This window comes from Chroicocephalus ridibundus, chromosome 19 (genome assembly GCF_963924245.1).
Source record: "Chroicocephalus ridibundus chromosome 19, bChrRid1.1, whole genome shotgun sequence".
Classification (NCBI taxonomy): Eukaryota; Metazoa; Chordata; class Aves; order Charadriiformes; family Laridae; genus Chroicocephalus; species Chroicocephalus ridibundus.
The window spans coordinates 5,598,057-5,620,907 of record NC_086302.1 but is presented as its reverse complement, the minus strand read 5'-3'; the positions used below and the strand labels follow the sequence as shown (position 1 = coordinate 5,620,907).

Here is a 22,851-nt window from a genome sequence, read left to right as displayed (position 1 = left end):
TGTCCCCCCCCAGTGACACTGGATTAGAGCAGGGTTTGGCCTGGCTCCGTCAGATCAGGCACAAACCCGAGTTTTACTGACCCCCCCCTCCAGGCTCAGTAAAGGGGACGGGGGTCTGTCACCCCCCGATCTACCCTGGATGAGGGGTGCTTGGTCTGGGGGGCGGGAGCGAGGGGCCTGGGGGGGGGTTGCAAAGCAACCTCACACCCACGTCGTCCTCTCTCGTGGCAAACCAACCCCGCAGAGCACAGCTGAGGCTTTGTGTCCCTTTCTTTCCAGTTTGTCACCAGCCCCATCCCCATGGCGGGATGCGCTCAGCGTGTGCCCGGCCTCAGCGCCTGCCCGCGGAGCATCCGGGCTCCCCCATCCTCTGGGAATGGCAAATCACCAGGGAATGGGACATCAGAATCCAGCCCCTCGGACCTGCGAGGTGAGGGGCTGGGCGGCCGCAGAGGTCCCCTCCGTTGGGGTGATGTGGCCCCTGTGCTCCCCGGCTGTGCTTCCCGAGGGCTCCGGGAATCACTCCCTGCCTGAAGAGGGATCGTTTTCCTTTGGGGCCGAGGAAGGGCAGGATGGGGACGGCCACCAGTTATACCAGTGCTCTGGGCAGGGATTGGGTTTTTATCCCAAGCCATCCCTGCGTGCCCAAGGTGGCTTCGGGTGTGTCCTCGCTCCCCTGCTCCTCTCCATCCCGCATCCCACCGGGACAGGAGGGGCCTGTCCGGTGCATTGTCACCCAACTCTGGGTGCTCGTCAGCCTGTCGCTGGGAGAGCTGGGTGCTGAGGCGAGGATGGGGGGGTGCGGATCCGGTGGGACCCCGGGGTTTTCCCTTCCTCTTGCCCCCACACCCCGAGACCCTGCACCTCAAGACCTGGGACCCTGCACCCCCCAGCTCCCGGCACTCGGGGTGAGGGTCACCGGGGGGACAGAGTGGGGACCCCTGCCTGCGGGGTGTCCGGACTCCCCCATCTTCTGGGAGTGGCAAATCACCAGGGAATGGGACACCAGAACCCAGCTCCTTGGACCTGTGAGGTGAGGGGCTGGGTGGCCATCCATCGGGACGATTTGACCCCAGATGTGACACCTTCAGACACGGATGAGCTGAGGGCTCTGGGAATTGCTCCGTGCCCAAAGAGGGATTGTTCCCTCTGGTGCTAAGGAAGGGCAGGATGGGGACGGCCACCAGTTATACCAGTGCTCTGGGCAGGGATTGGGTTTTTATCCCAGGCCATCCCTGTGTGCCCAAGGTGGCTTCGGGTGAGACCTCGCTCCCGGCCCCCCCTGCTCCTCTCCATCCCGCATCCCACCGGGACAGGAGGGACCTGTCCGGTGGATTGTCACCCAACTCTGGGTGCTCGCCAGCCTGTCCCTGGGAGAGCTGGGTGCCGGGGCGAGGCTGGGGGGGTGCGGATCCGGTGGGACTCCGGGGTTTTCCCTTCCTCTTGCCCCCGCACCCCGAGACTCCCGCACCCCGACACCCGGGACCCCGCATCCCCCACCTCCCGCTACGCGGGGTGAAGGTCACCGGAGGGACGGAATGGGGGGTCTTGAGGGGGGGGACGCACACCACCGGGGCTGTTCGCCTTTAACGGGCGGGCGGGCGGGGCCTCCCACGTGACGGCGGCGGGGAGGGAGCGAGCGAGCGGGCGGGCGGAGGGAGAAAGTGTCCGGCGCGGCGCGGTGCGGGGCTCCCGGTGCGGGGCATGGGGCGCTGAGCCGGGCCTGGCCGGCACCCCCGGGGCGCTCCGCTGGGGAGCTCCCGGTGCCCTCCCGGTGCGCTCCGAGCGCCCTCCCGGTGCTCTCCCCGTTCGCCCCCTGGTGCGCTCCAAGCGAACTCCCGGTGCGGTTCCCGGTTGCCCCCGCCGTGTCCGCCCGCACCATGCCCGAGCAGCTCAGCGTGGCCGAATTCCTGGCCGTCACCGGCGAGGACCTCAGCTCCCCGGCCGCCGCCGCCTTCGCCTCCAAGATGCAGAAGTGCCGGGGGGCGGTGGGGGCTCTGGAGGAGGTGAGCGGGGATGGGGGCGGGAGGCGGTGGTGGTGGGGGGGTGTCGGCCTGCGCTCCCCGACTGGGAACACCCCCCGCACCCCGCGCTGGGGCAGCCCCTGGCACCCAGAGGTGCCCAGTGCCCACCCCGGGGGGGGATCTCCCTTGCTTGGACTTCTATTTATTAGGGTCCCCCCCCCCCTTCGCCCCAAGACCTGGCGGGCACCCTAAGCTTTGGGTGGCCTTTGGGTGACCGTTTGCATCCTCCGAGCAGCCCCAGCGTGTGCTTTTTCGAGGGCAAGGCCTGCAGAAATGGGCAAAACTCTCCTTTAAAGCCAACTTTGCCTCCAGTTCCTGGTGCTGCCCAGGGCCAGGCACCATGGGGCCGGGGGGGGCGGGGGCCAGGGCATCCCCCGCGGGGCTGGGCAGAGCATCCACTGCTCCAACTGCTACCAAGGAGCCATCCCTGATGTGGTGTGGTGTCCCTGGGGGGGAGGGGGGGTGTCCCCCATGCGATTAAAGCCAGAGGAGTATTGGAGTATTTTTAGCCTCCCCCCCGAATCCCCGGCAGCGTTTGCGGGAAGGGCGGAGGTGGTGGGGTGCCTTCTTCGTCCCCCTTCTCCCGCCTGGAATAAAGGCGGTTTCCAGCTGGTCCTGTGGCTTTTGCCAACTCCTCTTAGCGAAGGAATGGCTTTGAAGGAGAGCCAGGGCTGGTGGGGAGCGTGGGGGCCCCAGGCGCCGGGGCTGCCGGGATCCCCGGGGGCAGCAGGATGGGGGTCCCTAGGCTGTAAATCTGGGGACGCACCATGGAGCATCCCTGTCCCTGCCAGCGCGTGCTGGCCACTGCCATGGATCTTCCTCTCAGCCGGGAAGGGGGAGGCAGCTCCAGCCAGGAGGAAACAGCAGGAATTTCGTTTGGCTGCTCAGAGAGGCTGTGGTTAAGGGGGACGGGGATGGGGGGAGAGGCATCCCCTGGGCATGGCGGGGGTCTCTGCGGGGTTTGCTTAGGAAAGCTCTCAGTTGAGAGATCAGACTCGTGACTGCCACTGGGGCACAGGGCTGAGCCCCTCCCCAGTCCCACCGGAGGCTGCGGGGAACCCTCGTGGGGGCTGAACCGCTGCCAGGCCTTTGGCATCCCCGTGCTCCAGCGCGAGGGGAAGAGGGAAATCCAACCGAACCAGCCCCAGCCCCACGCCGCCCTCCGAGCCCTGATGGGGCGATAGTGTCAGGCGAGGGAAATAAACGGCAGTGGCTTTGGGGAAGGCTGGGGAGCGGGAGAGACTCTCTGCGACCAAACTGAGCCGTCGTCTTCCCTGTTACCACCCCGGATCCCGGCTGGTCGGTGGCTTGGTGAGCAGGAGGGAGTGAGGATTCCTGGTCTTGCTCCAGCGGCTGCTGGGTGGGAAGGGGTGACCGTATCCCACCAGGTCCCCAAGAACAGGGCGCTGCCACCTTCGAGGCACGGCTGCGTGCACCCGTCTGGGAGCTGATCCCAAATGGGGGGACAGGAGAGATGTGGGTGAGTGGGGCGAGGGCTGGAAGCTGATGCTCGCCATTGGGGAAACATCAAGAGTTTGGCTCGGTTATCAGGCTGGAGCTGCTCCGTGCCTCAGTTTCCCTCCTGGGATCAAAGAGGGCCCTCCCCTCCCAGGGGTCTCGTGTGACTTTGGGATCCTTGAAGGTGCTGCAGAGGCAGAACCCAAAGTCTCTGGAGTGGGCTGGAATGTCGGATCCAGCCCTTGGTGGTTGGGACTGGGTGCTGGGTGCATGTCACACAAGACCATGCACCTCCGGGACGGGGCAGGGTGACATGGCAGAGGCCTCCGGCACGTTTGGTGGCAGAGCTGGCAGCCGGGCTCCCAACTCACCCCATCACCATGTGAATAATACCGTGTCCCTGCCACGTGCTGCCCTTTGCACCCAGGACAGAGTCGTCAGCCCAGCCCCTGGCACCCGCGGCGGCTCCTTCGCCGGGCGGCACGAGCCGACGGCGGAGGGGGGGGGCAGAAGAATGGCCCCCATTGAGCATCCTGTGGGGGCGTGGTGGTGGCGGCTGCCCGGGGTCCCCAGGCTGCCAGCCCATGTTGTTGTAGTGCAGGTGCGGATCCATCCCTTCCTCCATCCCTATGGGGAATCCCTCGTCTCCGAGCTGGGCTGGGAGGTGATGGGTGCTGTGGGGGCTCCAGACATCGCTGCCCTCGGCTCCGGAGGGCTGCCCCTGTGCAGCCAAGGCCTGTGTCCCCAGCAGCCAGCCCGGTACATCGGGGATGCCAGCGATGCCCGCAGCCGGGGCAGCACCGTGCAGTGATTTCCTCTGCATTTACCACTCCGGTGCCCGGCTCTGCCTGCCCCATCCCCACCAGTTGGTTTGCAGACCCCTTCCTGAAAGCCCCAGTGGCTGTCCCCAGATCGTCCCCTGTCCCTGTGTTCAGCCTCCTGCGGCCGTGAGCTGACACTGGGGTGGGTTGCCCTATCCGGGGCACTTGGAGCAGCTTCTTCCCCTGCTTCCACTTTGCCTTGATGCATCCAAAGCATCTCAAGCTGCCTCAGTTTCCCTTTCCCAGGGCTACGCCAGGTTTGTGAGCCTGAGGCCACCAGGCATCCAGCCCCAATGTCCCCCCCTGCCAAGGGAGGGGATGCCTCTATCCCAGCCCACAGCTCCGGAGGGCCTGGGGCACCCAGATTTGGTGCAGAAGGGGGCTATGGAGCATCCCAACATCCTCCCCGTTGTAGATGCCTTGTGAGACCCTCCTCTGGGGGGAATTTGGCTCCTGCCTCAGCCTGCTCCCCTCCCAGCCAGCTCATCCCAGCCAAAGCTCGTCCGCAGCATCCCATCCAGCGCGGAGGGCCTCGGAGAGCGGCGCCGAAGCCAGGCTGACCCCGCTGTCAGGAAATCGGCCTTGACATCAGCCCGAAAACCTTCGGCGAGAGCGCGAGCGAGAGAGAGAGAGCCTCTTTATTGTAATTCCTCCGCGGTTTCATCCCTCGCCCTTCTTGCCGTTCACGCCCTCGAAATATTTCCAGCCTGTTATCATGCCTCTGGTACCTGCAGCCAAGCCGCCCTTAACCCTTTCCTGATGGCTGGGGCCGGCGTGTGTTTGGGCTACGATGCTCCGCGGGCAGCGCCGCGGGCAAGTTGGCATCGGGTTGAGTTTGCCCCGGTGCTCGGTGGGGGCAAGCGGGGGCTGCCTGCGTAGGGAGGGATGGAGCGAGGATGGGGGGGGACCAGGCTGGGGATGGTCCGAGCGCAGGATGCGGCTGTTGGGGGCTGCGGGAGGGGGGGGGGCGGGGGGGTCCACAGTGCCGGGGGCCATGGCCAAGACCCTGCGTGGGCTGGGGGGCGGTTGTGGAGAGCCGTGTTTATGCGGGATTATGGGCGTTGATGCGGGATTGATGTGATTTAGGTCCATGTCGGGCATCGCGGCGGGTGGGTCCCGTTTTTGGCTCTGCCGTGGACCCCTGCGAGGAGCTGGGCACCCTCGGAGGTCTCTGGCCTGGCCCCGCGCTGTGGGGACGTGTGGTGGGGTGGCGGGGACGGGCTGGGGTATTTGTGCTACGTGATGCTTTGTCCCTTCCTTGGTTGAAAGAACCCCTGAGAGATGCGGGGAGGCATTTTCCATGGTTGCTGGAAGCTGCTGGGATCCTGGCCGAGCCTCTCGCCCCCCTGCTACCCTCTTGCTCGAACCCGCCTCTCCGGGGACAGCCAAAGCCCGGCCTGGCAGCCAAAGCCGCGGGGACCACAGGCCTGGCAGGGGACGGGCTGGATACTCCGGTGTCCCTGGGATGCCTCCGGCTCCTCTCCCAGCCCCGGGAGCTTGGCCGTTGCCCCGCACATCTGCATGGCAGAGCAGCCGCCTTTTCCAAGGGCCAGCTGGGCTGGGGGGAGCGGCGGCGGCGCTTGGCAGGGCTAACGAGCTCCGTTTGTTTTCTTTCTTCGCTTTCGCAGAGCCTGGATGGGGACCAAGCCGTACTCCAGAGGATCAGGAAATATGTGAAAGCCATTCACGTCTCCGGGCTCAGTGAGTTGTGCTTCGAGAGCTGATGGGCAGCCCTGGGCCACCGGGGTCTGTGATGGTCCCGCCCTCCACCAACGCTGGTCACGTCTGTCCCTGGGGTGATGCAGCCGGACGGTTGGGTGGCCATGGGTGCTGGCCAGCTAGCCAGCCAGCCTGGGCAACGCGATAGGGTGCCCACAACTGGCTTGAAAAGGGGTAAAAAGGGAAATCAAGACCCTTTGGGAGGTTGTTTAGGGCACGGCGCTGCTGTCCTGCAGCAGGATCAGCCCAGCTCTGCTACGGAGGGATGGGGAGACGGGTGCTGGGTGCTGGTGGGACCTCATGATGGGACCGTCTCCGCGGACGGGGTGCTGCAGGGCCACCCGTGTCCCTCACCGGTGTCCCCCCGCGCAGCCCATGTGGAGAACGAGGAGCAGTACAGCGAAGCCCTGGAGAACTTCGGCAACAACCACCTCTCCCAGAACAACCATGAGCTCTCCACCGGCTTCCTCAACCTGGCCGTCTTCACCCGCGAGGTCACGGCGCTCTTCAAGAACCTGGTGAGCCGCCCCGTGTTCCTCCAGCACGCTACTGGCATCGGGGGGAGGCTTTAACCCCCCCAAGAGATGGGATCATGGGGTTCACAGCGTCTCCAGTGCAGCCTCAGGCTGTTCTCTGCACCCAGCTGTTGCCAAGCTGGGGAAAATCTCCAGGATCCATCTGGATTTGGACAAACCACCCGGTGCAGTCCCCCTCCTCCCAGTTTAGCTGCCCTCCGCTACAGCTGGGAATCCCCAGCTCCCATCCCAGGCTTGGGAACACGCTCCTGGTGCTCCCAGACCATCCGATACCCCCGTTGCTGGATTTACAGCTCATTCCCAGCTCCGCTGGAGACGCCGACGCCGGGGATCCGATGGGCGGTTGGGTCTGCTATTTTCTTTTTTCCCTTTCTTTCTCTCTAATTTTTTTTTTTTTTTTTCCATCAATTGCATCTCTGATCTCGCTTGCCAAGAAGTAAATCAAAGCCATGCCGAGCTGCGCAGCGGGGCCTTGGGGAGCCGCGGCCGTGCGGGAAGCAGGCAGGGCAGGCAGAGAGCAGGCAGGACAGGCAAGGAGGGCGGGCAGGCAGGCAGCAGGTAGAGGGTGGGCAGGCAGCGGGTGGGCAGGACTGGCAGGCAGAGAGTAGGCAGAGAGCAGGCAGGACAGTCAGAGGGTGGGCAGGCAGAAGGCAGGCAGGCAGGGCAAGCAGGGCAGGCAGAGAGCAGGCAGGGCAGGCAGGCAGAGGCTGGGCAGACAGGCAGGGCAAGCAGGGGGCAGGCAGGCAGAGAGCAGGCAGGACAGGCAGAGGGTGGGCAGGCAGACAGCAGGCAGAGAGCAGGCAGGACAGGCAGAGGGTGGGCAGGCAGACGGCAGGCAGAGAGCAGGCAGGACGGGCAGAGGGTGGGCAGGCAGACGGCAGGCAGAGAGCAGGCAGGGCAGGCAGAGGGTGGGCAGGCAGACGGCAGGTAGAGAGCAGGCAGGCAGGCAGACAGGCAGGCAGGGGGCAGTTAGGCAGACAGCAGGCAGAGGGCAGGCAGGCAGAGGGCAAGCAGACAGGCAGGGCTGGCTACGAGCCGCACCGGCAGCACCTTCCCCACCACGGGAATGGCTCTGGTGGAGAAGTCGGTTCCCGGAGGGAGCTGGGTCTGTGCACACCCACAAAGCCTTTTTAGGGGGGGGGGTGTGGGGGGGTATGTCCCATGCCGCTGGCCCCCTCTCGCATCCCTTTCGAATCCCCCCTCCACGGCGTGTTTTTGGCCGCTGGCCCTGCTTAAGGAGGAGATTGATTTCTGCTGCCCTTCCCCCAGCAAGAATTTCAGATTTCGGCGTCTTCCTTTCCCAGTTACCCCAGTCTGGGCCTCCCCACTCCTCCCTTTCCCTACTGTCCCAGCCCGGCTGGACCCCCGCGCTCCAGGGGGGACTCTGCGGGAAGCGTCCCCCCCCCGATGGAGGAGTCGGACCGGTTCCCGGGGGAGGGCAGCACAGGTCCCCCCACCTCCCGCCCCATGTGCTGCTGGCATGGGAACAGCCACCGCCATGTCCCCCCTCTGTCCCCGGAGCGGCGTTACATGCCGGGACCGTCGACCGGATCCAAAAAGCCAGGTTTCCCCTCCTGGAGTCCCCCCGGAGCTGTCGGAAGTGGGGTGTCCTGTCACCCCGGAGCTGTTGGAATGGGGGTGCCCTGTCCCCCTCCTTGTTCAGGGCTGGTCCTGTGCCCCACAGCTGGGTTTCTCCCCAGGGTTAAAACCCCTCAGGAGCCTTTAAAATAAATCTGGGTGTGTGTGTGGGGGGGTCCCACGTGGGTGCTGGAGCTGCTCTAAGAGCACTAAAATGGGATGCTGCCCCCGGGGGCGCATGGAGGGACGCGGGGACCAGAGCAAGGTCCCGTGTCCCCATCACAGACCCCTGCATGGTGCTGGTGGGGACGGCGATGGCCGCGTTACCGTCCCCAAACCCCAGAAAAGGGGCTTGGGGGGAAAAGAAAGACATTTTGAGAACCCCCCTTTGCATTGTGGGGGGGCTCTTTGTATCACGGGGCCGTGGAGGGGCCGGTGGCATTGCCGGGTGCTGTAGGGGGACGGGGACAGGGACGGGGTGGCGATGGCGAAGCAGGGGAACAGCTTTGGTTTTGGCAGCCGCGGCGCTGATGTGGTTTGTGGGAAGGGCCCCGCGTCAGACATCTTGCAGCCAGCTTCGACAAGCCCCAGCCTGCCCCGTGCCTGGATCCGGCCCCGCTTCCAGCCTCTTTAACCCTTCCCGGGGCAGCGATGGAGCCGGGAGGGGGACCCCCAGCGCTGGGAAGGACCTGGGGCTCCGGCTCCACGACCTGCCCTGAGGTGGGGACCCCCGTCGGGTAACCCCGTCTCTGCCCTTCGCAGGTGCAGAACCTGAATAACATCGTCTCCTTCCCCCTGGACAGCCTGCTGAAGGGGCAGCTGAAGGAGGGCCGCCTGGTGAGTCCCCCTCCAGCGCTGTCCCCAGGGGCTCCGAGCCTGCAGGTCACCCATTTGGGGACATATTGCAGCAAGACCCCCCCGTTAGGGGCTCAGCTTGTGCCCATGGCCAGGAGAAGGAAGGAGCAAATCCCTGAGGCTGGGAGGCAGCAGCGAGGGCTGGAAGGGACTGGAGCAAGGGGTGAAGACCCAGTGGGGACGTCCCTTGTCCCCGAGGAGCGGTGTCCCCTCCCCAAGGAGCAGGGCAGGGTGCAGTGATGCAAAGCCCTTGGCTGTGGGACACTGCTTCGGTGCCACCGGGTCTTTCGCTATCCCTGACGGTTGCCATCCCCTCTCTCCTTTTGCCGCAGGACTCCAAGAAGCAGATCGAAAAGGCCTGGAAGGATTACGAGACCAAAGTGTAAGGAACCCCCTGCCTCCGGCAAAATCCGCCTAATCCCGCTCTGCACAAAGGTGTTTTGTCCCGGGGCTGGAGCCGGGCACCTATTGGTGCCAGTTTGCCGTCGGGTGGGCTCCGGTCCAGCCTTCCCCAGCTAGAGAGGGTCTGGAGATGTTCCTCCTGATCCCATTCCCACCATGGGACACCCCTCAGAGCAGGGTTGTCCCCAGCCCATCGCCATCCCGTCCCGCAGGGGGAAGATGGAGAAGGAGAAGGAGCGCGCCCGCTTGGCGGGGGTCATCCAGGCGGAGCCGTCGGCGGCGGAGGTGGCCGAGGACATGCAGAAGGAGCGGCGGCTCTTCCAGCTCCACATGTGCGAGGTAGGGGCTGTGCCGGGGCGGGGAAGGGACGGACGGGGACCGTTCAGCCTCAGGAGGTCACGGGGGGCCGCTCCGCTCAGAGCAGCGTGGGGGTGTCAGCCTGTCCCCACCACCAAAGCAGCCCCACGGGGGTGCGGTGCTGGGCCCTCGGTTGTCCCCATCCCATCGTGTCCCTGCACGGTCCCGGCTCAGGGACGCCCCATTCCTGAGTTGAGGACCCTGCGGGATGTGAATGGCACCCGTGGGTTACCCTGCAGCGAGGCACCCGGGGGTTGCACCCGCGTCCTCCCAACCCCGTTCCCACCCCTCCACTGCAAAGCCAGAATGTTTGGGGCAAAAAGTGAGCTTTTTGGATAACGTCCCCGAGGTTGGCTTTGTGGTTTCACCCTATTCTCAAAACTGTTCTTGGTTTTGGTTAGGGGGGGCTCACAAGTGGCCCCAGATCCCCCCCTGCTCCGATCCCAGGGGTCCGTGCTCAGGAGGTGAGGTGGGAATAGGTGAAGGATGGAGACCCAATGTCAGCCCCCCGCAGCGAAGAGGGGACCCAGCCATCCCGGCTCCGGACATCCCAGCCGCCCCCTAAACTGAGAGTGACACAGAACAGGGGACAAGCCCTCAGTGAGTTGTCCCGGGGGTTTCCCATGTCCCCGAGGGCCCGGCAGCAGCGTCGGAGCCTGATGCCGCCCCACGTATTCCCCCTCCGGCAAAGGGCAGGGGGTGCGGGGAGGAGGCTGCGCCCGCCGCAGCGGGGCCGGGGAGCTGGGACCCGGCCAGATGAGTCACTGCCTTGAATAGCACCACTATGAAATAAATAACAGCACATGGAAAAGCAGGAGCTGCAGCCCGGCCGGGGAGGGGCCGCTGAAGAGCGGCTTCATGTGTGTGCCCCGGCGTGCAGGAGAGCTGCTGCTTTCCCGGGGATCCCGCTTGGAAATGGTTGGGAGTGGGGTGGGGGGGAGGCAGCTCTTCGAAGGGGCCGGCCAGGGCTGGGGGCTGGGGGGGGGTGCGTGTCGTACGTAGGTTTGTAGGTGGATGGTGTTTGCTGCTTCCTGGGGTGGGGGCGCGATCCGATTTCGTCCCAGGGGTGATCATGGAATGGTTTGGGTTGGAAGGGACCTTAAAACCCACCCAGTGCCACCCCCTGCCCTGGGCAGGGACACCTCCCACCAGCCCAGGTTGCTCCAAGCCCCGTCCAACCTGGCCTTGAACCCCTCCAGGGATGGGGCAGCCACAGCTTCTCTGGGCAACCTGGGCCAGCGATGAGAGGGGTTTGTTGCATCTCCCCATCGCGGGCCATCTCACACCCCCAGGGGTGAATGGAGGCAGCTGGACCCGGACCCTTTGCTTGTGGGTCTCAGCGTGGGTGGCAGCGCAGGGAAGTCCTACGGGAGCCTGGCACACGTGGCCTTTTCCAGTTGGGACTTTGTTCAGGGGGTGCAGTCGGTGCCTGGACACCCCGGCGCTCCGGCTTGGATGCTACGTTGGCTTTGCACCTTCAGCGTGGAGCGATTTCCCAACCCTGCCCTGCCCAGGTGACCCCTTGCCGGGCAGAGGTGCCCAGAGTGCCCGGGGCGCCAGGAGGCTCCATCCCGGGGGCTCTATCCCGCCGTGGTCCTTCCCCACCATGGAAAACTCAGGGCTGCCTTCCCCTCCCCTCTCTTCCCGCTCCAAACCATCCTCCGGCAGCTGCGCCTGGAGAGGAGCTCGCAGGGGGAAAATTCTTTCCCCTCCGCCTTATTTTGCCGGGGGTGAGCAAGGCTCCGTGTATTTTCTGCCTGCAGCTGATGGATGGGTTTGATGGAGCGAGCTGTGATTTCCCATCCCATGGGATACCTCCGCCAGGACTGCGGACCTCCGGGGCTGATGCGCTGCAGGCGCTTGCTGCTTAAAATCTGATTTTTTTTTTTTTTTTTTTTTTTGGGGGGCGGGGGGAGCAAAGGGGTCATATCTTAAAAAACATTTGAGCTGGTTTGTGGGGTTTTTTTGTTTTGTGGTTTTTTTTTTTTTTCTTTTTCTTTTCTTCGCGAGCTGCCTTGGGCCTTGGTTGTTTATTAACTCCAGAAGGAATGAGCAGCGGGAGAAGCATGCTCGGCTGGAAACCCCGGGGCCATGCCTCGGTCCTTGAACTTGCCGGGGCTTGGAGGGTTTCCAGAGCCAGGTTTTTCTGAGGGTGGTCCCCAGCGAGCTGCCTTCGAATCCCAACGTCGTGACTCGACTTCTTGAAACCCAGCCAGCGTTTTAACCCTCCTCCCCGCGCGGGGAAGGGAAGGCGAGGGCCGAGCAGGCTCTTGCTCTTTTCCTCTGGGATACTTTCGGCCGCGCCTGGTCTCCATCACCTAACCGGGTGTCTTCTCCTCTTCCAGTACCTGCTGAAAGCCAGCGAGTCTCAGATGAAGCAGGGACCAGATTTCCTGCAGAGCCTCATCAAGTTTTTCCACGCTCAGCACAAGTAGGTCCCACCTGGGTCTAAGGGGGCTCATCCCCGGGGTCGGTTGTCACCCATGGGAGGTCCCACGAGGGACCTTCTCCCATCCCAGCTCCACAAAGCTGTTGGTGAAGAAGCTGGGCAGATCCTGTCGCTCTCTTGTTGCATCCGAGGAGTCGAAACGTGCTTTGTTGGCTTGAGGAGCTGTAAACGTGTCCGTGGGGGCTGGGGGAAGGGGGTTGGCTTGGGATATATCCGATGATTTGGTTTCTGGATAGATTTCCAGGGATGAGTTCAGCCGAGCGGCTCCGCTGTTAGCCGTGGGGCTCGTAACGAGAGTGGTTTGGAGCAAGGGATTAACATCCCCCTAGCCTTTCCCATTGCTCCCTGAGGCTGGAGTAGCAGCATGGGGGTGTCGTGTCATCTCCTCCAGCTCTCGAGTGGGGAAACTGAGGCAGGGAGGGGGCAGTTGGCCAAGAATACAACCTCGACTGGGGCTGTGACCCAGAGATCTCCAGGATCTGGCTTCTAGCAGGGCTGGTCCCCAGTGAGATGAGCTTGCGTTGAACAAGGGGCCAATCCTGGATCCCAGACACCCCAAATATTTGGGGTATCCAGACCCCATCGGCTGGGCTTAGCCCCTCCAGGGGTCTCTCTAGGTCCCGGGAGCAGAGGAACCATAAAGCAAGAGCAGCTTTGCCGGGGGGTTGCTATGGTCTCCTGCCACGTTTTCTCTGAAAAAAAACCCACCTCTTTTTTATTTTTTTTCCTCCGTCCTCCCCATCTGCATCTCAATCACATTAAATAAATGCCCAGTTTTTTCCAAGACGGCTGGAAGGCTGCCCAGAACCTCTACCCCTTCATTGAGAAGCTCGCTGTCTCCCTCCACGCGGTAAGTCCCCCAGGCTGCCATCCAGCGTCGCTCAGACGTGTCCCCCGAGACGCCACCCGCCCCGTGCCGGTCCCTGAGAACGCCCGCATTCGGCGCAGCGGTGAGGGCAGCTGCCTCCCTTTCCAGCTCCACCAAGCGCAAGAGGAGGAGGTGAAGCAGCTCACGCAGACCCGCGATTCCCTCCGCAGCATCCTCCAGCTGGAGAGCAAGGAGGTGAGACCCCGGGATGGGCAGGGGAGAGCCGGGAAGGAGGGTCGGGAGGGTGCTGGCTGCTATGGAGGGGTGAGAGCCCCGGGTTTAGCTTGGGGACGGGGAGCAGCTGGAAAAGGGGAGCTGGGGACCAAAGGGGACATCCATGGGAGCGGAGCAGGAGAGCTGGGAGATGCTCGGAGGCTGGGAAGGGACGGGGGTCTCTGGCATTCTGCTGGGCGCTGCACCCATGTAAGGATGAGGTCACTTGGGGGCAGCACCCACTTCTGCACCTCTCACTTTGCTTTTTAAATGTTTGTGGTTATTTTTGTTTTGTTTGTTTGTTTTGTTTTTTTTTCCCCCGGGTGAGCTCAGGAAAACCTGAGTAGGAAGAATTCCGGTAGCGGCTACAGCATCCACCAGCACCAAGGGAACAAGCAGTACGGGACGGAGAAGTCGGGATTTCTGTACAAGAAGAGCGATGGGTGAGGATGGGTGTTATTTGCCCAGAGAGCTCCCAGCTCCATCCCAGTGTTGCTGTGGGCTGGGAGAGCACCATGCTCATGGGAGGCCCCAGAGCTGGGACATCCCAAGATGGAACTGTTTGGGTGAGGATTTTGGTCGCTGTTAGCCAGGTCTTTGGGTGCAATTGGTCCCGTCTGATCTTGAGCATCCATCGATACTTGGAGAATGGGATTTTTCCCCAGGCTGGAGGAGACCTGAGAGCTGGTGGTCAGGGCTTGGTGGGTCTCCAACTGCAGCTGGGGAAGGAGGAGGTTTGGAGGTGGTGCAGGGGACCTTCCCCCATGATGGTTTGGTGTCATTGGCCCATTTCTTGTGTGAAGGCCCCCAACAGGCTCTGGTACTTGGGATGCTTCTCCCGTGATGCTCTCCTGGGTGGCTGGCTGGGCACAGTGGCTGGTGCTGCGTGGGTGTAGTGTCCTCGCATACGGGTCTCCAGGAACAGTGCCAAGTTCACCCTGAAGAGCTGTGTGCTGTGTGTGCTGTGGGAGGGAAAGAAATTCCTTGTTTCTTGGGCATGGAGGGAGAAAGGATCCCGGTGGGATCATCTAGGGTGAAAAATAAAGCCCTCAGAGCCCCAAAGAGAAGGTCTTCACCTTCTCAGTGGACCTCTGGGTGTTGGGCACCAGGTTTTGAGCATGTGCTTTGCCGAACTGGGGCTACCGTGATGCTGTAGCCAGCACGGCCCATGGCCAGCCCCCCCCAGCAGGACATTTCGTGCTCTCCGAGTTACAGGAAGCACAACCCCACATCCAGAAAGCCATCAGGCCAAGGGCTGCCGTGGCTGGTTTGGGAGGCGGAGGGATGTGGGTGATCAGGGCTGTGCAACGCGTCCTCACTCCTCCTCTTCCTCCTCCTCAGAATCCGCAAAGTCTGGCAGAAGAGGAAGTGCGGCGTGAAGTACGGCTGCCTGACCATCTCCCACAGCACGGTGAGGAGAGCCGGGGGGACTGCAGCCCTGACCCTTGAAGTCACCCTTTGAGCGTTGGTTTCCATTTCGGGTTTAGTTTTGCCCAAACTGGTCGCGAATCTTCCTGGCTTAAAATTTAGTATGAGCTGGGACTAAATGGGCTATAAATATAAATACGAGCTAAATGGGGTCCCCCATGTTTGCTAGGTGTCAATGGGAGGGGACGGTGGGTTTGGCCGGGGCAGCGAGATGGGTCTTGAGGTTCCAGACAAGGCCAAAAGGGGCTGGGGTGTTTTGGGAGGTGGGTGCTGCCCCCTGGTGGTGGAGGCTGCGAACTGCAGCGGGGACAGAGGACACGGCTCGGGGACGTCGAGTTCTGCAAAGGGTCGGAGAGGGTCCCACTCGCCTGGTTGTCCCAAGAGGGACCGTGGTTGTTGCCATCGGAGGTACGCGCTTGGTGATGCGCGTCTCACCCCTTTCCCAGTCCCTCAACCTGCTCCACCCTCACACCCTGCAGATAAACCGTCCCCCCGTCAAGCTGAACCTCCTCACCTGCCAAGTGCGACCCCACGCCGAGGAGAAGAAATGCTTTGACCTGGTGACGCGTGAGTGCCTGGAGCGGGATGCCAGGGCTGGGGTGGGCGGGTTTGACCTGGAGGTGGCCGAGCTGCGGGTAGGAACTCCCTTTTTGGAGGCGAGCATCCCGAGTGGGTTTTTCCAGTGGCTGGCTGGCCTTCCACCAGCCCTGCCATGGCACCTGGGCACCCTTTGCCCTTTTGATCCATCTCTGGGCATCTCCCTGCCTGCTTTTATGGAGGAAACCGACCTCTCCAAGGAGATCTAGCAAGCTCAAAGACAAAAAGAGGTCGCAACAGGGCTTGCGTGATGGAAGAGTGACGTGCAGGGATTTAATTTTAGTTTAAAGCAGCCCCTTTGGAGTAATTTCAGCCCCTTCCTGTGGTCTTTGGGCATCCCTTAATCCTCCTCCCTCACCTTCTCCCCGCTCTCCCCATCCCTGCAGACAACAGGACGTATCACTTCCAAGCGGAGGATGAACAGGAGTGTGTTGTGTAAGTGCCGCAGCCCATCCCCACTCCTTACGGTGCCAGATCCTTCTCTTCCTTCCCCATCCTCCTCCTCCTCCTCTTTCTCCTCCTGATGGGGGCTCCCTCCTGCCCAGGTGGGTCTCGGTGTTGCAGAACAGCAAGGACGAAGCCCTGAGCAACGCCTTCAAGGGGGAGCCCAACGGCGGCGGGGCGGCGGCGGGCGGCGGGGCGGACGGCGGCGTGCAGGAGCTCACCAAGCTGGTCATCAGCGAGGTGAAGAACATGCCGGGAAACAAGCAGTGTTGTGACTGCGGGGCCCCGGGTAGGTCAGGGCTTGGGGTGTCCCCCCCTCCGCTTCCCCGTCCAGGCGTGGGTTGGGTACCCGGGGAGGGGGGCTGTTGCAGCATCCCGCGGGGCTGGGTGGGGATGCTGAGCCCTGGCATCGCTCCCCCCTGCAGACCCTACGTGGCTCTCCACCAACCTGGGCATCCTGACGTGTATCGAGTGCTCCGGCATCCATCGGGAGCTGGGCGTGCATTATTCCCGCATCCAGTCCCTCACCCTGGATGTCCTCAGCACCTCCGAGCTGCTGGTAAGTGTCTCCCCGAGATCTTGCCCCCACCAGGAATCGCCCTCTGGCTCCCAAACCTCCTGAGGTGCAGAGTTCATCCCTCCTCTTCCATCCCGTCTGTGCCCAGTTTGCTCCGGCGCTCGCAAACTTGCCTCAGTTTCCCCAGTGGCAGTTTGCAGCCCCCAGCATGGGGGTCCGGGTGAATGGGGGGGACGCTGGCAGCCCCCCAGGACCTACTCCTTGTTAAAACAGACTTCTGCTGTGAAAAAACAGCATCCCCAGGGAGATGCTGCTCTGGGAAGGTCCTGGGTGGATCCGGTGGATTCCTTCCGGGTGCCTCCAGGATGTGGACAGGGATCTGGCTGGGGCGGGGTGAGCGTGGCCACGGGGGCTCGTCTCCCTCCGTCCCTCTCTCGCCGCAGCTGGCCGTCAGCGTCGGGAACACCCGCTTTAACGAGATCATGGAGGCCATGCTGCCCGCGCAGGACTGCCCCAAGCCCTCGGCCGGCAGCGATATGTGAGTTGGCCACTGGCCGGGGGGGCTCAGGGTGGGCCGGGAGGAGGAGGAGGAGTGCACGGTGCATGGTCTGTCCTTGTCCCCGCGCCACCGCCCATCAGCTCTGAGACAGCCCGGGGATGGGAGAGATGGGGATGCTGGTGTCATCGCCTGGATTTTGGTGGGGACCTGCAGCTTTTTTGGAGATTTCTCCCCGATCCCGAGGCTTCGGGAGGAGACTGGAGCCCCCGGCTGTGGTGGGGGCTGGAGCGGGTATGGTCTCCATGCCCAGTCAAGCTGATGCCATGCCGCCCTTCCCGCAGGGCCGCCCGCAAGGAGTACATCGTGGCCAAGTACATGGAGCGACGCTACGTGCAGAAAAGCGGCCGCGATGATCCCCACCGCCTCTGGGAAGCCATTCGTGCCCGTGACCTGCTGGCCCTGCTCCAGGCCTTCGCCGAGGGGCACGATCTGGCCAAGCCCCTGGCCAGCCCCGAGGGCCAGGTGAGCCCCACGCCGCCGTGGCCATCCTGCTCCCTCTGCCCGGCAGCATAAATGGATTTTCCCCCTCTGGATGCCCATGATCAGGGTTTTGGGTGGAGATCTGCCCTTGAGAAGATGAGCATCCTCGGGTCCAGCTCTTCCCTTCCCCCCATCTTGGGGGAGATGAAGCATCCTTGGGTCCAGCTCTCCTTTCCCTTTGTCTTGGGGTTGATGAGCATCCTCAGGTCCAGCTCTCTTCTCCCCTTCATCCTGGGGGAGATGAAGCATTCCTCAGGTCTAGCGCTCCTTTCCCTTTGTCTTGGGGGAGATGAAGCATCCTCAGGTCCAGCTCTCTTCTCCCCTTCATCCTGGGGGAGATAAGGCGTCCTTGGGTCCAGCTCTCCTTTCCCTTTGTCTTCAGGGAGATGAGCATCCTCAGATCTATCTCTCTTCACCCTTCGATCCCGTGGGAGATGAGCATCCTCAGATCCATCTCTCTTCACCCCTCCATCTTGGTGGGGATGAAGCATCCTTGGTTCCAGCTCTCCTTCCCCTTTGTCTTGGGGGAGATGAAGCATCCTCGGGTCCAGCTCTCCTCTCCCCTCCATCTTGGTGGGGATGAAGCATCCTCGGGTCCAGCTCTCTTCTCTCCTCCATCTCATGGGAGATGAGCACCCTCAGGTTCAGCTCTCCTCTCCCCTCCCATCTCACGGCAGGACCCGGGCGAGCTGGCGCTGCACATGGCCGTACGCCACGCCGACAGATCGTCCCTTCCTCTGGTGGACTTCATCATCCAGAACGGGTGCGTCCCCAGCTGCTGGCGGTGTCCCCTGCCCGCTCTCCTGCGGGCGGAGCGTGCGCGAGCGCGAGGGACTGATGCTTGTGTGCTCTTGAGCCTTGAATTTCATGCCGGTGGCCCTGCGCAGGGGGACGCTGGACCGGGTGACGCAGGATGGGAACACGGCTTTGCACTACGGCGCGCTCTACAACCAGCCCAACTGCCTCAAGCTGCTCCTGAAGGGCAAAGCCAGCTTCTCCATGGGTACGGGGCTGGGATGGGAGGGTTTGGGGGCGCTCTGGTGGGAGCGGAGAGACTGTAACCTGGATCCGTCCCCTTTTGTCCCTCGGGCAGTGAACGCGGCGGGCGAGACGGCTTTGGACGTGGCGAGGAGGCTCAAGCACACGGAGTGTGAAGAGCTGGTAGGTGGGATGGAGGGATGGGGGAGATGCTCGGGCTGGGGAGAGGGGACCAAAGCGCCAGGGGAGGGCTGGCACGGAGGCGGGGGGCTCCTGGCACCTGTCCGTCCTCCTCCATCCCGTGCTGAGACCCCCCTGACCTGCCCCGTCCCGCAGCTGGAGCAGGCGCAGGCGGGGAAGCTCTCCCTGCAGATCCACGTCGAATACGACTGGGAGCCCCCCCAGGAGTTCCCCTACGACAGTGAGGACGAGCTGGAGGAGAAGGTACCCGTGGGACGGTGGCAGGGGGGACACCCCCCATCCCCAGCAAGGGGTCCAGACCCTGTTGCGGGGGGGGGGGGGTGGGCAGCCCTGGAACCGGGTGTCTGCCCCCAGGTGAGCCCCCTGCAGCGCTCCTTCAAGGGCACGTCGCCGCTGGCCGCCAGCCCCCCGCCCGCCTGTCCCCAGACCCGCTGGAGCTGCATGGGGATGGACATCACCAACAAGACCTACGAGAGCATCCTGGTGCCCTCACGCCCCGCGCCCCGCCGGGCCCACAGCGAGGAGATCCCCCCGCCGCTGCCCCTCAAAAACCCCACGCGGGGCGGCTCCCGCCCCAAACCCGGCCACAGCCCCACCGGTGAGGCGGTGTCGGGGGGGGGATGTCACCCGTGGTGGGGCTGTCCCTTCACCCAGACACCAGGTTTATTGTCCCCATCGTGTGTGTGTCCCCCCGCAGAGCGCCCCGAGCTCCCCCGGCAGGCGTCGGAGCCGCACTTCCCTGGACCAGCGGAGGCTCCGGCACCGCGCAGTCTCCCCTCTGCCGGCAGCACCGGCACCCTGGATGGCCCCCCCGGACCCCCAGCACCCAGCACCCGCAGCCCTACCGAGAGCCGGCGGGCAGCGTACTGGGAGACCCGCTCGGAGACGGAGAGCAGCGGCACACGGCGGGGGCCGGAGCTGAGCCCTCCGCCCGGGCAACCCCCACCAGGCAGCACGGCCCCCGACATCCCCCCCGTCAAGTTCAGGTAGGGACACCCCCCCCGTCCAGCCTGGGGGTGCACTGGGTGTTGGGGGAGGGGGGTCATTGCGTGGTGCTGGCGGGTCAGCTTCAACCCCTGCTGGGTTGTTCCCCCCCCTCCCTGGGATAGGGAACCCCAAATTGTCCCTGGGGGGCATGGAGCAAAGGGGTCCCCACCCTGAGCTGAAGTCCCCAAGGGAGTCGATGCTGGCCCTGGGATGCGGGAGGGGACAAGGGCAATCGCAGGGCTGCTGGGTTGTCCCTGGAGAAGGGGACTCAGATTATTTGGGGGTGACACCAAGACCAGGACCCCCTGCAAGTTGTCAAATATATATATATTTTTTTTTTTTCTCTCTTTTTGGAAATTGTGGTCAATGGGCTCGTGTAAGGGAGGGTGGGTGCTGGGGCCCTTCTCCATCAGCAGGCTGTGGGTGGCATCTTGGTCCCTTGGGTCCCATGGAGGGGGGGGCCCTAACCCCACTGAGACCTTGTGGGAAGGGGGACGGGCGGGGGAAGACGCCAGCAGAGAGGGGGTGACGCTGTCCCCTCTGTCCCCACTGTCCCCGGCAGCTCGGAGAGCACCCGCTCGTACCGGCGCATCAGCGGCGTGGTGGGCAAAGCAGGGTCGGCCGTGTCCCCCCAGAGCCCTGGTGGCCCCGAGGACCCTGCGCAGAGCAAGGTGCCCCCCGTGCCCATGCCCAGGAGGTTTGCTCCGGTAGGTGCCACGACTCGGGGGCAGGGAGGGGAGGGGGTGGGGTGGGGTGGGGGTGTCTCAGAGGGGCTGCGATGACGGGGGCGGGGGGGTCACCCTCTGCATCCCCAAGCATCCCAGCTCCCCTTATCCTGGGGTGGCAGATGGGGGGATCAGGGGTGTCACATCCCTGTACCCACCTTGGGGGGGGTCTTTCACCCCCTTTCCCCCCCCCCCCACCTTTGCAGGCCAAGGGGAGGCAGAAGCGGGTGAAGGCGGTGGCTGACTGCAAGGGGGACAAAGCGCGGGAGCTGACCTTCTCTAAGGGAGAGGTGATCGTGGTGACGCGGGAGGAGGACGAGCAGAGCTGGGTGAGTGTCACCTGGGGTCCCAACCCTGGTCCCTTCCCTGTCCCCCCCCCCCCCCCCTCCGCCCAGTTCTCTTCTGGAGGAGGCTGGGTCTTCACAGGGGGCACGGACGGGTGCCCCCTGCCCTGTCTGTGCATAGAGGAGGGAGGGGGAGGCGCCCACTGATGTGTCACCATCTCTGAATCCCTCTGGGAATTTGGGAATCAGCCCCAAAGCTTCTCCCCTGCCTCAGATGGGACTCCTGACACCCCCCCCCCCCCCGCCCCCACCCCGGGCTCCTTCTCTGCACCTCCAGGTCGGCTTCATCGAGGGCGACGGCTCCCGCACTGGAGTCTTCCCAGCCAGCTTCGTCCACCTCTTGCAAGACTGATGGCGTGGCGGTGGCCCTTTTTGTCCCTGTCCCCTCAGCTGGGACCCAAGGCAGCTCCCCACTGGCCAGCGGGTGCTCGGGTGCAGCCCCAGCAGCCCTGGGGGGCTCGGCAGAGCCAGGCCACGAGGGACATGTACCCGGGACCTCGGTGTGGGACCATCCAGCCCGGCTGGACACTGCCCTCTAAGGGGGCTCGGAGACCCCCCCCCCACATTGAGAAGACCGTCCACGGATGGCGGCTGGGGGGAGCTGAAGGGCTGCGGCCTGCCCTGTGGGTAGGGCAGAGAACGCACACGCTCGCTGCACCAGTGGGCTGAGGTTTCTGTGCTGGCCCCCGGTGTCCCCGGTTCCTGCGGGCTCTGCCCATCCCTGGGGCTTTCCTCTCCCCTGTCTGCAAGGGCTTGGGGATGGGGGAGCCGCACTGGCTGCCCCCCACCCTCCTCTGCCGGGGGGCCATGGACGCCCCCCTCCCCGGCCTGGGGGGAGCGGGGCTGGGGGGCGGCCGTGTACCCCCTGGCCGCATCCTCTACCCCAACTGTGAAGCCTTTGGGATGGGCAGGGAATAGGAAAGGGCTTTTATTGACCTCGCCTGGGGGGGGCTGGAGGGTCTCTGGCCCTATCCCCCCCCTCCTCCAGGCTCTGGGAGCTGCCTGGGCTGGGGAGGATTGGGGATACTTCAAAGCTTCCCCAAAACTAGTAGCGAAATACCATTCCCTGATTTTTTTTTTTGTGTGTGGGGGGTGTGTGTGTATGTGTGTGTTCAGGTGGCCCCGCAGAGCCACTGCCCCACGTCCCTCGCCTGGGGTGGGTGCTGGATCACTGCCCCAGCCCCGGGGGGTCTCCGTGGGGGGGATTTCGCAGCTTTTTCTGGGACCAATGTCTCCCTCATGCCAGCGTCCCTCACGAGACGCCTACCCCCATGCCCCCCCCCCCACCTCCAAATTACCCTCTCCCCCTTTTTTGTTTGTGCGTCAAATGTTTCATCTCAAAACCAGCCTTTTTTTTTTTTTTATTATTATTATAAATGTTTTCTGTCTCTGGTTTCTAATAAAGCCATCGGTTTTGTAAGCGCTTGAGAGCGTGTTTGGGGCGGGGGGGGCGGGGGCACAGCCCCTGCCCTGGCGCTGGCAGGCCCCAGCCCGGGTGATGCTGGTGCTGTGCTCCGGAGCCTCCCAGGCACCGGGATCTCCGTGACCTGCTGTTGCCCATCGGGAATGTCACCCTGGGCTTTGGGGGTGTCGTGTGGTGGGGGGGGGGGGGGCGGGGGGACGACGCTTTTTTGGGTGGGTGCAGCAGGTTGGGTTTTGGGGCACCCTCCCTGCGCGCCGGCATGGATCCCGCCCGGCACAGAGCGGGATGCTCACCCTGCGGCCACCCCTGGTGGGACAGGCGAGGGGGGCTCGCTTGCTGTCACCCACCCCATCCCCACTGCCCGGGGATGGCACACCCCCCCCTTTTCCCCCCCTATCCTGCTGGTCCTTGGGGGGCTCCTGGCTGCTCCTGGGGCTTAAAAAGCCACGGGAGGTGTTGGGGGGTGTCATTTGTCACCGCAGCTTGTTCCCCCGAGGAACTCGCTACCGCCGGACACCGGCTTCGGAAAGGGGGACACCCTTGGGACCCGCAGAGCTTGCACCGGGCGGCGTCGCACCCCTCGGAAATCCCCGGCAAAGCCATCCCGCTAGGGAAACCATCATCCCGTTGGGAAAATCACATCGTCCCGCTGGGAAAACCATGGTCCCCGGCCCTCTCCCGGCCAACACCGGGCTCCATCCCCGGGGCATCCGGCACCCCGACACCCACCGGGGTCCCCTCCGGCGGGGGCGGCCGTGCCTCCCGCTGCACCCCGCTGCACGCCTCCCCCCCCCCATCCACCCCAGCTCCTGCACTCGTGGCCCTGCCCGGCGCTCTCGACTATATTTAGCCCTTCCCCGTGCTATTTGGCCTGCCTGGCAGGAGTTT

The 22,851-nt window shown here is 64.0% G+C and overlaps 1 protein-coding gene across 1 annotated transcript; it reads left to right on the top strand.

Moving 5' to 3' along the window:
• Nucleotides 1–1,631: 1,631 nt before the first annotated feature.
• ASAP3 (ArfGAP with SH3 domain, ankyrin repeat and PH domain 3) lies at nucleotides 1,632–21,855 on the top strand. The gene is made up of 26 exons (XM_063356040.1): nucleotides 1,632–2,006; nucleotides 5,932–6,004; nucleotides 6,395–6,540; nucleotides 8,899–8,973; nucleotides 9,324–9,373; nucleotides 9,606–9,732; nucleotides 12,096–12,181; nucleotides 12,974–13,049; nucleotides 13,176–13,262; nucleotides 13,614–13,723; nucleotides 14,622–14,691; nucleotides 15,188–15,275; nucleotides 15,692–15,740; nucleotides 15,851–16,038; nucleotides 16,175–16,308; nucleotides 16,710–16,804; nucleotides 17,107–17,287; nucleotides 17,983–18,068; nucleotides 18,193–18,308; nucleotides 18,399–18,466; nucleotides 18,620–18,727; nucleotides 18,839–19,082; nucleotides 19,182–19,470; nucleotides 20,034–20,178; nucleotides 20,403–20,525; nucleotides 20,818–21,855. Exons 1-26 carry the CDS (start codon nucleotides 1,881–1,883, stop codon nucleotides 20,890–20,892), a joined length of 3,015 nt encoding a protein of 1,004 aa, XP_063212110.1. The 5' UTR covers nucleotides 1,632–1,880; the 3' UTR covers nucleotides 20,893–21,855.
• Nucleotides 21,856–22,851: the final 996 nt, after the last annotated feature.